This window comes from Gekko japonicus, unplaced genomic scaffold (assembly GCF_001447785.1).
Source record: "Gekko japonicus isolate JY-2015 unplaced genomic scaffold, Gekko_japonicus_V1.1 scaffold1418, whole genome shotgun sequence".
Taxonomy (NCBI): Eukaryota; Metazoa; Chordata; class Lepidosauria; order Squamata; family Gekkonidae; genus Gekko; species Gekko japonicus.
The window spans coordinates 422,736-437,129 of NW_015174318.1; the positions used below are offsets into that span (position 1 = coordinate 422,736).

At 46.8% G+C, this 14,394-nt stretch overlaps 1 protein-coding gene across 3 annotated transcripts in view; it reads right to left on the bottom strand.

Moving 5' to 3' along the window:
* JAM2 (junctional adhesion molecule 2) overlaps positions 1–14,394 on the bottom strand; it is a 64,665-nt gene that overhangs the window by 32,348 nt on the left and 17,923 nt on the right. For all 3 annotated transcript variants that reach the window (XM_015424204.1, XM_015424203.1, XM_015424201.1), the window contains exon 2: positions 12,916–12,981. In XM_015424204.1, coding sequence (XP_015279690.1) covers positions 12,916–12,981 — 66 coding nt within the window. The remainder of the gene's footprint in view (positions 1–12,915; positions 12,982–14,394) is intronic.

Here is a 14,394-nt window from a genome sequence, read left to right on the forward strand (position 1 = left end):
GTCCACATTTGAGTTCTTTCAGAACTCTTGGATGTATGCCATCCAGGCCTGGTGATTTATCCGTTTTTAAGTTGTCTATCAGTTTTAGGACCTCCTCTCTCATCACCTCAATCTGACTTAGGTCTTTCAACACCCCTCCCAAAATCAGCAGTTCTGGAGTGGGCAAGCACTTCTCATCTTCCACAGTGAAGACAGAAGCAAAAAATGCATTCAGCTTCTCAGCCATTTCCCCATCATCCTTCAGTACTCCTTTTACCCCTTGGTCATCCAAGGGTCCCACTGCCTCCATGGCTGGTTTCCTGCTTCTAATGTATTTGAAGAAAGTTTTATTGTTGGTCTTGATATTTTTTGCTATGTGCTCCTCATATTCCCCTTTTGCCTGCCTGATCACAGAGGTGCATTTTATTTGCCACAGCCTGTGTTCCCTTTTATCATCCTCACTGAGACTAGCTTTCCACAGCTTAAAGAAATCCTTCTTACCTTTTACAGCTTCCATTACTTTGTTTGTTAACCATGCAGGCTTTTTTCTATACCTATTTGTGCCTTTCCTAACCTGCTGTATATATTTTTTTCTGAGCTTCTAGGATTGTAGTTTTAAATAGTCTCCAAGCTTCCACCATGGTTTTGACCCTTTCTATTTTTCCTTTCAGTTTCTTCCTCACATGTCCCCTCATATCAGAGAAGTAAAACTAAAAATCCAACTAAAAATACATGCGCTTCTTCTAAAGCTTGTGTATTTAGTGTGTGACCCTTCTCTTGGCACTGCTTCTGCCTGTTTTAAGTATTAGTATTTAGTACTAAGTATTTAAAACTGGGAAGGAGGCACACTTTTTATACCAAGATTACAAACTGTCTGTTGTGTCCTGACCTAGCCATGTGCTCAATCCAGTTTCGGCCGGTTCCACATGCGGTCAGGTGAGGTACCTGAGCTTCGCTCCCAAACACAATAGATGTTCGGGTCCTAGTTCCCAGCCAATCGGGAACCTAGGCTCCCCAGGAATAATCTAATCAGTGTAAATAGACCATTCACGGGTGTGGGGTGTGTGTGGGTGTGTTTTCCTTGGGGCATATAAGCCAGCCTGCGAGCCGGCTACTTTGTCTTTGTTCTTCTCCGAATAAAGTATGAGAGCTGAATTCACTAAGTAAGTCTCAGTACTTTTCACTGTCACTAAATGCTTATGTTTGGACCCTCTGACCCACACAGGCACTTACAGATTCAGATCTTCTCAGATTTTCCTTTGGCTTCCAAAGACCTAATGCTGAAGATCCTAGGGTCTCTGTGGACAAAAGCCACATGGCCCATAGGCTGCCAGCTCTGCGTTTTGCCCATGTACACCCCACAATTTCCAGCATCAGCTGTTTGGAAATGTCATGGGTTGTTGTGAAAAAGGAGAGACAGGAAACATCCACATCTGCAAGTGCCTTCTGCTTGTGCTTCATAGGATGCAACCCACAGTGCTATAAAAATAAATCTAGAGAATCCAAGCAATTGCTAAAGTGGTACTAAACTATGATAAAACTAGTCATTGACTAAGCATTTTATAGTTCTCACCTCAGCATTTTATAGTTCTCAGCTGTTCCAGGAGTAACAATCACAGCAGCGACTTTAAAAGGAAGGCATTTTGAATAACTTATGGACAATGTATTCCCGAAGAGGGGACATTTCAAAATGCATGTTTTTTCCCTGCAGTCTAAAGTTAGAAAAACTTCCTCTGCATTTTCCTTTACCTGCACACCCAGGAATGAAGGAATGAAGAATGGCTTCAACATATAAAATATAAACAGCAACTCAGACTTCTTATATACACCAGTAGCTTTGTACTACATGAATCTAGAGTGACGTGACCTCAGGGAAACTGTGACTCAAATGTTAAGATACCATTACAAAATAATCCTTTTAAATCTTCATGTGCCTCATATATACCTTTTGTAGTGTTTTGGAAAAGTCCTCAGCCAACAATAAAAAGTGACTCCAGATTGCCAAGATTCCATCTAGCCTTTCCTCCCAAGAACATTTGTTGTTGTATTTAAGAGACACAACCTGAAAGCAATTTCTAATGACAGGATGTTATCCCATTTTTAAAAAACTAAACAATGCTCTTGCTTTAGAAAGCAGGGCGTTCCAACTAGCTTGCAAAAGTTGTATAGTAAAGATTGAGTGGGATAGGTGGAGCCTTTCCTGAAACATATGCATTAACTAATCTTTGTTTTGCTTTAATATACTTTCAAAATGAAAGACATTTGTTGAACCATTGTGTTTGCATCTCTCAGTGTTTTTGTTGGCCAACCTTCATCCTTCTATTAGAAGGTCTTGATAATGTGAGTAAAAAGTAGTGGAGTTCCAGGCGTAGCATAGTGAAATCAGCTCACATTTATTAATTACATCGTAGCAATCAAAGACAACTTAGCCGGTGCGAGGCTGGCTTATATTAGTTCACACACTCACACCCAACACACCCCCGATTCCTGTGATAGGTTCTATGTACAGGGCCCCAGCAATGATAGGTTCTCTTCCGGATCCTAGCGCTCCCATTGGTTCTTGCTAGGATCCGCAGGGGCTATTGTTCTAGACCCGAAGGTCTGTGAGTCCAGTAGACCGCATGGCTGGGTGCACACGGTAGCGACCATCTTAATACATAACACCCCTTCCCCCTTAGTTCCGAAGTACTAGCATACAAAGTCCCGCAAGTACTCAGGGCACCGCCGTTCTCCCATGGAGCGGCGGGGAGCAGATCAGTGTGGCTGACCCGAGATGTGGTGGCTCGGAGGCGACGGTTGGTGTGGTCCTGGGTTCTGGGGCCAGTCCGGTGCTGGGCCCTGTAGCGAAACTTGGAACAGGCGCTGGAGCGGTGTTGGCCTCAGCTGGCCTCAGCACGGGTTCTTCCAGGTCTGGCTCCTCCTCGCTGTCCTCGACGTCTCGTACCTCTTGGTCCTCAAGGGCAGCAGGCGCTGGCACAGTTGATCTATGTGCCTCTGGATGAGCTGGCCATCTTCCGTTGAGACCTCATATTAGAGCTGTCCCATTACTCTAACCACCCGGGTGGGGATCCAGGGTTTGCCCCGGGAGTAGTTTCAGGCATACACTGGATCCTCTGGATAAAATCCCCGGGGTGCTTCCTGGTTTACCAGGCCTAGGTTGTGGTCGGGTGCCCGGTCCGGGTGAAGCCGGTCCAGCTGGGTCGGCAGTCACCGGCCCATTAATAGTTCAGTGGGGCAGCGTCCCGTGGCAGTGTGCGTGGTCGTCCGTTGGAAAAACAAGAAGGCGGTTAGCCAATACTCTCAGTCCCCCTGGACAATCTGACACAGCGCCTCCTTGGTACTTCGTACCATCCACTCCACCTGTCCATTGGTGGCTGGGTGAAAAGGAGCAGAGCGGACATGTCTAACCCTGTAATACTGCACAAACTCCAGGAACTCTGCTGACGTAAATGCAGTTCCATTGTCTGACACCAGAGTGTCGGGGATGCCATGGGTGCTAAAGATATTCCACATGGCTTTGATCGCAGCTCTAGATGATGTGGAGGAGACAGGGACCACCTCTAGCCACTTAGAGTAGGAATCTACCAGAATAAAGAAGGTCTGTTCCTGGAATGGTCCCGCAAAATCCAGGTGGAGACAAGTCCATGGCTTGTGCGAGGATTCCCACTGTCACACTGGAGCCCCAGGGGCCAGCCGGGTTTCCTGGCATGTTTGGCAGCATTTGACCAGGTTCTCTATCTTCCCGTCCATGCCTGGCCACCAGACATAGCTGCATGCCAAGGCTTTCATACACATGATTCCCGGGTGTGTTTCGTACAGCGCGGCGAGTATGCATCCATGCAGGAGGCTAGGGATGACTACCCGGCTGCCCCACAAGATGCAGCCTTTGTGGGTGGACAGTTCCTCCCGGCAGGGAGAGAATGCTGTGAACTCCAGGCCCACACTCCCTGTGGGCCAGCCCCTTCCCACCCAGTCCCCAACATGGCAGAGGATGTGGTCCTTCCTGGTGTGTTTGGAGAGTTCCTGTACCTGTATCGGCCGGTCAGGCAGGTCTTCCAGCAGCATGATCTGGTACGTGGGGGCCGGGGCCGGGTTGCAGACGAGTAGTGGAAGGCCGCTGAGGGTGTTGGTGTGTCCCATCACCTTGCCCGGTCTGTGCAGCAGGGTATACTGGTAGCCAGCGGGAAAGATAGACCACTGCAGCACCCTGGGAGATAACATCTGGGGCGTCTGGCAGTCCGGGGCCAGGAGGCCCAGCAGCGGTTTGTGATCCGTGAGGACCGTGAAGGGGCGACCGTACAGGTAGTCATGGAACTTGCACACCCCCGCCATGATCGCCACGTCTCCTTGTCTATCTGAGCGTAGTTTCGCTCTGCTGCCAAGGTGCGCGAGTAATACGCCACCGGGACCTCACGGCCGTCAGCCAGTTTGTGACCCAGGACCACCCCACCCCATAGGGCGATGCACCGCAGGTGAGCTCCATGGGAAGGGACTCCTCAAAATGGGCCAGAACCGCATTGGAAGTCAGCATGGTCTGCGGTGGCCGCCACTTCCACTGCACGTGTTTGTCCAAGAGACGATGTAGGGGCTCGGTCATGGCTGCTTTGTGGGGGAAGAACGAGTGGTAGGTTGAGCACTCCGAGGAAAGCCTGCAGCTCTGGTTTTGAGGAGGGTGTAGGTGCGTTGACAATGACTGCTATTTTGTCCGGTGTGGGGTGGATTCCGCGGGCGTCGACTTTGAATCCTGGGAACTCGACACTGGGGACACCAAGGAGACACTTTTCTCTCTTTACTTTAAGGTCGGAGAATGCTCCGGGAGATGGTGCCACAATCAACACGTCATCGAAGAAGGGTTGTCCTTCGGGGATTCCTTTCAGCGAACAGTCCATTAAATTCTGGAAAATCCCCGGAGCTACACTAACCCTGAACTGCAGGCGCTTGACCTTAAACACTCCCTGGTGTGTTACTATTGTCTGGGCTTCTGAGGTGGCGTCATCTACTGGCAGCTGCTGGTAGGCTTGTGCCAAGTCCAGTTTGCTGAATATTTTAGCCCCGGCCAGGGACACTAGGACATGGCTCACCACTGGAACGGGATATGCGTGATCTTGGAGGACCTTATTGATAGTGCAATTGTAGTTTGCACAGATCCTGACATCCCCATTGGGTTTGACTGGGGTTATGATAGGGGTCTCCCATTTTGTGTGGGGTACTGGAGCAAGTGCCCCACACAAAATGGGAGACCCCTATCATAACCCCTGGCTGACTGGGTGGTCGAGTTCTGCCGGAGAGCAAACAGGGGCCACCGGGCTTTCAGGTACAGGGGACACACTGCCGGATCTAGGTCTAGGGTGACTGGTGGCCCTGTACAGCGGATGAGTGATCCATCAAATACAGCCAGGAACTCGTTGCACATGTTTCTAAAGTTGCCCAATGATATATTTTGTATTCTGGAGATGGCCAGGCCTAATGCGTTGAACCAGGCTAATCCCAGTAAGCTGGTGATGCGGCCCTTAAATACGACCAGTTCCAAGGGCCCTTTGAAGTCTTTCTATTTTACATGGAACTGGCCCACCCCTTTAATGGTGACCAGGTTCTTTTGGAAGTTCCTTAGTGTGAGCTCGGTGTTTTCCAGTGGGGGTCCCCCTTTAGGGCAAAGCGTGTGAAGGGTTTCCTCCGAGATTATCAAGAGGGAGGACCCTGTGTCTACTTCCATTTTGCGCAGGGCACCCTCTATTAAGACAGTCACTTTCAGCTTACTGGAAGACCCCTGGGGTAAGAAATGTACCTGGTTCCGATGTACTGAGGTGCTGTGGAGTTCTGTTGTTTCTTGATGGGTGGTGGCACGGCACTGGTGTCCCTTGGAGCGGCAGGCTCAGGTGATGTAGCCCTGTTTTCCACAGGTGCAGCAGACTGCCTCCCAGAAACTGCAGGACCTCCACTCGTGATTCTCCCCGCCGCTTGCACAGGTCGCTGGTGTGCTGGTGACTGAGGTGGACGGTGACGGCGTGCTTCTTGGCGAGTGGACCGACGGATCTGAAGTGCCTCTTCTTTTTCCGAGGAGGTAGGGGCACCCCCCGCTGATACCTGATGGGTCCCAGATGACGGCAGACAATCCCGATGCACCTTTTCAAATGCGTTGGCGGTCTGGAGTGCCGTCTCAAGCATCAGGCTGGTGGTTCCCATGAGCTTCCTGCACAGTTTGGGATTGCGGATGCCCCAGACAAACTGGGTTAGGATGATCTCTTCGAACTCCGGCAGTTCACAGTCCATGGCGAGCTGGCGTAGCTCGGCCACGTATACGGTGGCCCCTTCACTCGCTTTTTGCGTTTGAGCCCATAGATCCATTCGCCTTGCCATTTTTGTGGGCTTCGGCGCGAAGTACCCATTCAGGACCTTGAGTAGATGCTCATACGTTTTGTCTCCCCACTTGGCCGGTGCTAGGAGGCTCTTGACCAGGCGGATGGTGGCTACCCCACAGGAGCTCATTAGCAGGGCCCGCTTCTTAGCGGCATCTGTGATGTCGTGAAAGGTGAGGTAGTTCATCAGCTGGTCCACCCATGCTTCCCAGAACTCTAGATACATGTGGTCGAAAACCATGAGGAGTCCCGGAGCTGCAGCCATGACTCGAGGGTGGTGTGGAGAGCGATGATCGGAGGAGCGGGGTGTGGTGCGGTGCTGCTGGAGAGCGTTGTGGGGCACGGTGTCCGGTTGATTGGTGCTCAGTGCCAGTCCCGGGTTGGAGTCAGGCTCGCTCATTGGGATCCCACCTTCGTCACCAGTGAAAAGTAGTGGAGTTCCAGGCATAGCATAGTGAAATCAGCTCACATTTATTAATTACATCATAGCGATCAAAGACAACTTAGTCGGCGCGAGGCCGGCTTATATTAGTGCACACACTCACACCCAACACACACCCAATTCCCGTGATAGGTTCTATGTACAGGGCCCCGGTAATGATAGGTTCTCTTCAGGATCCTAGCGCTCCCATTGGTTCTCACTAGGATCCGCGGGGGCTATTGTTCTAGACCCGAAAGTCTGTGAGTCCGGTAGACCGCATGGCCGGACACATGCGGTAGCGGCCATCTTAATACATAACAGTGAGGAAAACTGGATCATTGAATTTAAAATCTGTCCTTTAAACCTGCATGATAAATGAATGAAAGAAATCCATCCCACCTACGCACAGGCTTTAAATTTTGAGTATCATTTTCAACAGCTATATCTGTTGATGAGTAGCCAGCCGGTGACTACTCCAGCTACCCTGGCTGAGGAACTGGAGGCAGTGGTTGGAGGGCTGAAGCAGAGCAGATTGACAGTAAATCCATCGAAGACGGAGGTCCTGTGGCTGAGTCAAGGTAATTCCGGGGCAGGATGCCAACTACCCCTTCTTGACAGGGTGCCTTTAACACTGGCACCAGTCATCAGGAGTTTTGGGGAGATCCTATATGCCTCCCTGTCAATGGAGGCACAGGTCACCAACATAACTAGACTGATGACAGCCCATATTCAGTCTGTGCTCCGCCAGCTGCACTAGCTCCCAGTTGAATTCCAGATCAAGTTCAAGGTTATAGTATTGACCTTCAAAGCCCTGAACAGTCTGGGACCAACATATCTGAGGGACTGCCTCTACTGGTATGTTCCCCAAAGGGCGATTTGCTCAGCTGATAACAACTTGCTTGTGATCCCTGGTCCAAAGGCTGTCTGGCTATCTGCGACCAGGGCCAGGGCCTTTTTGGCTCTAGTCCCAACCGGATGGAACACTGTCCAATGAGACCTGGGCCCTGCAAGACTTAAAACAATTTCACAGGGCCTGTAAGATGGAGCTGTTCCACCAGGCACATGGTTAACAATTAGTAAAAGAATGCTAAACTACATGGACCAGTGGTCTAATACAACAAGATTTTCTTATGTTCTTAATATTTAATGTTGGTGTAGATATGGAGAAAGCAAGAGAGTACCAGAAAAACATCTACTTCTGCTTCATTGACTATGCTAAAGCCTTTGACTGTGTGGATTACAACAAACTATGGCAGGTCCTTAAAGAGATGGGAGTACCAGACCACCTCACATGTCTCTTGAGAAACCTGTATAAGGGCCAAGAAGCGACAGTTAGAACCGGATATGGAACAACTGATTGGTTCAGCATAGGAAAAGGAGTACGACAAGGATGTATATTGTCACCTTGCTTATTTAATATATATGCAGAGTACATCATGCGAAATGCTGGCCTGGATGAATCACAAGCCGGAATTAAGATTGCTGGGGAAAAGATCAACAACCTCAGATATGCAGACGATACCACTCTAATGGCAGAAAGTGAAGAGGACCTAAAGAGCCTCTTGCTCAGAGTAAAAGAGGAGAGCGCAAAAGTGGGCTTGAAGCTCAACATCAAAAAAACTAAGATCATGGCATCCGGCCCCATCACTCCTTGGCAAATAGAAGGGGAAGTCATGGAAGTAGTGACAGACTTCACGTTCCTGGGATCCCAGATCACCGCAGACTGTGACTGCAGCCATGAAATTAAAAGACGCCTGCTCCTTGGGAGGAAAGCGATGGCGAACCTAAACAGCATGATAAAAAGTAGAGACATCACCCTGCCAACAAAAATACGCATGGTCCAAGCAATGGTATTCCCAGTAGTCATGTATGGCTGCGAGAGCTGGACTATAAGGAAGGCCGAGCGCCGAAGAATAGATTCTTTTGAACTATGGTGCTGGAGAAGACTCTTGAGAGTCCCTTGGACTGCAAAAAGATCAAATCAGTCAATCCTAAAAGAAATCAACCCTGACTGTTCCCTGGAAGGCCAGATAATGAAACTGAAGCTCAAATACTTTGGCCACCAAATGAGAAGGGAGCACTCACTGGAGAAGACCCTGATGCTGGGAAAGATTGAAGGTCAAAGAAGACGGGGACGGCAAAGGATGAGATGGTTAGACAGTGTCATAGATGCAACGAACATGAAGTTGAGCCAACTTCAGAGGACGGCAGAAGACAGGAGGGCTTGGCGAGATCTGGTCCATGGGGTCGCGAAGAGTCGGACTCAATTGTGCTACTGAACAACAACAAAAAATGATTAGAAAGCAAAAGGGGAAAATTTATGTCAGAAAGTGAAGGAAGGAGACTAACAGAACACACACATGGTTTGCATTAAAATCAGTGCTAGGTATCTGTATCTGAAGAGAAAATTCATACAACAGTCAAAGAAATACATCAAATAAGTTTATCTGAAACTTAAAGATGAACAGAACCCCAGAGGTACAATACCGCAGTTTCCAGAGAGCACTTATGCCCTTTTCCCCAGTAGCTCTTTTATATTATCTACTGTTTGAGAAAGTTGGCACACTTTGTATTAGTTCCCGTTTATTTCTGGCATCCGTTCAGCCACAGGAAATGTTGTGGAAGAGGATAACAGCATAAATGATTCCCAAGAAAGGTCATTGTAAATCAATAGTAAGCAGCAGGTAGAGATACCAAAACAAAACATGGGGAGAAAAATAATGGAAGGGAATAAAAATCACTTGTTCACAAAACAACTGTCAAAACAGACCTCCAGCTCATGATACTGGCAATAATCCATCACTCCACAAGTTTACACATAGACCACTGTTTCAAGCTTGTTCATAATTACTGGGGAACGTTCCATTTGCACCATGGGATTACAAACATGAGGAATTTCTTGACACTGAAGAAAATGAAGCAGTACCTCCATATACCTTGGATTGGGTCTACTGACAACAAAATTTTTAATAACCAACTGGAACATTTTATTCTTTTGACTTCTCATTTTTCTTTAAAGACATTTGGTCCTCTGTCACACTGGGAAAATTCTGCTTGCAAGGTACATTTCTATCCACTTCTGTGGGAGTTTGGAAAGATCTGCCTTCCCTTACTTCCAACCTACTAACTTTTCTCTCATGGTATTTCCTATGCCACCTTTCTAGTCTTAAAGAATATATTTTGCTGAAAGACTAGCACTTTGGCACTCTTTACCACACCAGTGCTTAAAAGCTGTTCCTCTTTGCCTTGTCTCCTGCATCACACTCACCAGCTACTGTGGGGACTTGCTTGCACCCTGGCACACTCTGGGGATGGAGGTATTTGCAGCCGCCCCCTCCCCTTGCTTCTCCTGGATAAGTATGACTGAATTATAAAGTTCAATTATGGTCTATTTACACAGCAAACTAAATAAGGATCAAAATGAAAAGCAATATAACTTTTGTACATACCCTACAAGATGGTTAGACTAAGGACAGGCTACTTATTCTTGAAGTTGCAATGTTCAGAAACCATCCATCATCCCAGGTTCCCAGGTGTGGGTTCCTTCCATTTGTTCAGCTAAGTGCTCAAGATGATGTCCATGGTTTAATCCTTCATGTGAACTGAACCAAGCTGATGAGCAGAGCTGATCTAAAAACAGCTTCATCTTCACACCCAGAGATCTTATATCCTTTTGGCTAACCTTCCAGTTGTGTCTTCCTCCTGCCAGAGCCATCTGTACATCCACTGGCATTGAATTGCCCTGTTCCGGGAAGCCGACTCATTTCCCTGCAGCTTTCCCATCGCCAACTAATAATCTGTACAAAAGCCCTTTTAGCAAGTAAAGAGTGGAGACCCAATTATTAACTCTGATGTGAATCCTGGGATTTAGGACATTTCTCCACACACACTTTCAGGAACTGGTTTTCAGATTTTCTACCTCTGTGGAACCAATGTTACATAACTTTTCTGCCAAAGTATCCCTGTATGTCTGCAATGGAAATGGTATGCATTTCAGAAGTCTCTGGGGAATGTTCTAGGATGCATATTCAGTTAATTGGCTGGGATTATAGTAGCACATTTCCATTGCCTTGTGTGAACTGTGCACTCTAGAGAAGACCCAAAACTCCTTTGGGCTGTGCAGTCACAAGGAAAGATTGGTAGCAGCTGAGTATGGAAGATAAGGCATATTTACCAGCTTTCTAGACTTGCCTCCTCTGTTTTTTTAAATAATTAAAAATCCTTGAAACACCAGTTCTTTTAACCTAAAAGGACAGCATGGGGGAAAGGCACTTGATATGTCATAACCAGGGCTATTTTTGGGCAGGAACGCACAGGAACGGAGTTCTGGCTGGCTTCAGAGTTGGTCACGCCCACTACAGCCAAAACCTCTGCATGTGTGGCTACAGAGGGAAGGCCTGGAGAGTGACCCCCCCGGCAACTCTGAGGTGGGTGGGCCAGTGGGCCCCCTGGAAGGATTGGGGAGGCATTCAAATGCCTCCCTGTGCCTTCCCCAGCCTGTCCAAGGGCCGGCTTGGCTGGGGTCCCCACAGCTGCAGGGCACCTGGGCAAGCCAAGGGAAGGCATGGGGATGTGGCCTAATATGCTAACGAGCTGCACTGTCAGGGTGTGGCCTAATATGCTATTGAGTTTCTGTTGGGTGTGGCCTATTACGCTAATGAGTTCCTGCTGGGTGTTTTCTACAAAAGAAGCCCTGGTCATAACAAAAATACTAATTGCTCCGTCAGCATTCCAAACATTTCACAAATATTTAAGATAGAGTCAATGGTTCAAGCCTTCAGAAATTCTTTACAGGTGATTTTTAGAGTATTATAGAGTTTGAGCTCTGCGGTCTATAAGTACCAGGAGTTAGCCCTCCATAGGATCATCTAGCACTGAGATCGTTCTTAGGGAAGGGGGTAGACAAAGGAGGGAAGGAAGAGAACCACTCACGTTGTAGGGCAGGTGATTTGGATTAACGACCAGATGTTTGACAGTGGCATTATCTTGATGGGTGAAAGGAAAGCTTGATGGATGGCTATTGCTGTCATTGGGCACATCCTTTTGTCTTGGGTTAATATGTGAGGGTGAGTGGGTGGGAAATGCCTGCATGATGGAGAAGGGAATTTCTTATGGCTTCTGTGCAGGAACATCTTGTTCTTTTTACAGAGCATGGCTTCCTTCTGGTGATCTGCTGCTGTTCCTGCGTGCATGGAGGTCAGGGCTGCTGGTCTGCATTCTGGGGCTGGCAGAGATGGAGGAGCAGGAGGCTTCTGTAGTCCCAGGGTTCACATTTGGTTTGGCATGCTGCTTAGGCACAAAGCTCCCCTTGGCCAAAGTACATTCCATAGTCCAGTATAAGGGCACTGCTCTTGGGCTACAGTTCTGTCCATTGCTCTGACACACTCTTTTCACAGTCCAGCAAAACAGTCATATTTAAGAGTCTTTAATAATGCCATCTGAAGTGACTACATGGCAACATTTTAGTGACCTTGCAAATATCCTATGCAGTGAAAACAGTATATCATGGTTGGGTAAAAAAAAATAAATGTTGACTGTTAAAAGTTAAATAATGTTTAAATTTTCTATTTTCTTTTTTGATATCCTGTAAAGAGTTATTGAAAGGGCTTAGTCCAACTATATATTGTATTCAGACTGCTGATTTTTTACTATATTTGTACTTTTATGAATCAGGACTGTTTTTTAGAGACAACCAAAGAAGACTATTTAGTTGAAATGCATTTGGTCTACATGATTTTTATCTATATTTTTCTTACCTTGGTCTGTATAATATTTTTTGTTTTTAACTTCTATATCTTATGTATTGATTAAAGATGAATTGTTTTACTAGGATTATGTAATTCCTAGATTTTATATGTTCTTCAACCTTTTTGGTTTATCAGTCTCTGACATCTCCAGTTAAAAGGATCAGGTAGCTGGTGATGTGTAAGACCTCTGCGTGATACCCCAGGCAGCTGCTGCCAGTAAGGCAAGACAATATTGACCTTGATAGACTGATGGTCTAATTCAGTATAAGGCAGCTTCATATATTCGTAACAGCTGTCTATGCCCAGTGATTAACAGCAGAATATCCCACTGTAATTTTGTCTTACCACCTTTTTTTCTACTCAGCACCACAATATACTTTCTGTAATGTAAAAGTACATGCACATACTATACCCTCAAATTCTCTTGCTGTGACATGCTCTTTTTCCGTGTAGACATCAATCCCATAAGCTTTCTGATCTGCAAAAAAAGTGAAACATTTCCTTCATATTCAACATCCCTTCTCTTAAAAGATTCTCATATAAAAACCTTTCCAGCAATAACTGTAGGTCTGCTGATATTTCCTTAGTAATGCAGTTTAAGACATTTCCAAATGGGTTGTTTGCCCTGGATCTGATGCATTGGAAAAGAGTCTTCCTGCTTCCCCCACAGCTTTGTGGTACATTTGTGTACCTGCTAGGGTTTCCCAGCTTCTCTATGATCTTTTTCAAACCTGCATTGCTGGGAGGTTTTGAGAAATTGAAGAAAAGCCTGAATGGCTGCCATGTGAGTGGGAAGTTTGGATCTTCCCAGTCTCATCCACACGGAAACCATTTTCCTTGCCCCCTGCCACCATGGGGCTGCTTTTGTTTTTTCAATCAGCAATTGAATATTATATAACACTAGGAAAAAGGCCTGTTGTGGAAATAAATACAACGACCTCTAGAAAGAGGCTCTGGGTGGGTGCCCCGGCCTTGGACACTCAGTGTCAATTTGCTGTGGCGACCTCAGCAGGGTATAATGACACTGAGTCCACCATTTTCTCCAGAGGAACTGATCTCTGCTACCTAAAGAACAGTTGTAATTTTGAGTGATCTCCAGCCCTCACCTGGAGACTGGCAACAATGGTTCCCCAGAAGGGAATAGTTGGTTTGGAGGGTGGAGTCTATGGCTTTGTACCTGTCCGAGATCCCATTCGCCTTTTATTTATAAGGGAGATTATAACAAACTCTCTATCAATTCCTGTGAATTCCCAACTTTCATTTTAAAAACTCTCCATTTTGTTGTGGAGATAAACCTTTCCCCTTGTATCACCACAACGGAAGGTAACAGACACTTAAAAAAACAACAACTGGGAATTCACAGAATATGATATACAGTTGTTATAACATATCACTACAACATTATTCATTTGCTGATTTAAAAAAAAAATCTGAAAAAGCCCTAGCGGCCAGAGGGGGACATTAGCCATTACTGGGTGACTGGAAAACCAGTACTGTGGAAGCCCCATTGCAGCTGTGCTGTAACAGTCTTATGTTCTTATGTTCTTATGAGGAAGCTAAACAACTCTGTACCTGTGTTGTACGCAGGATTTCAGTAATTGATACTACTATTATCAGCAGAGATGTGCAAATTTACTTCAATTTTCTTCTTGAAGAAATAGATTTTAATCTACAACTATATTTCTTCTCTATCTCCTTTTAAACACATACTTGGGGGGGAAAAGACAAGTGTGGACAAGCAATACTCAAGGAGGGGGGAATCCCAATGCTTGCAGGGGGGAAATCCCTTCCCCTCATCACTGGTGATTCCTTTTACGGCTCAGTGGGGGGGGGGACATGTGGGGGAAGATCCTGGCATGGTTTCTGAGCCCAGCGTCCTACTCCACCAAAG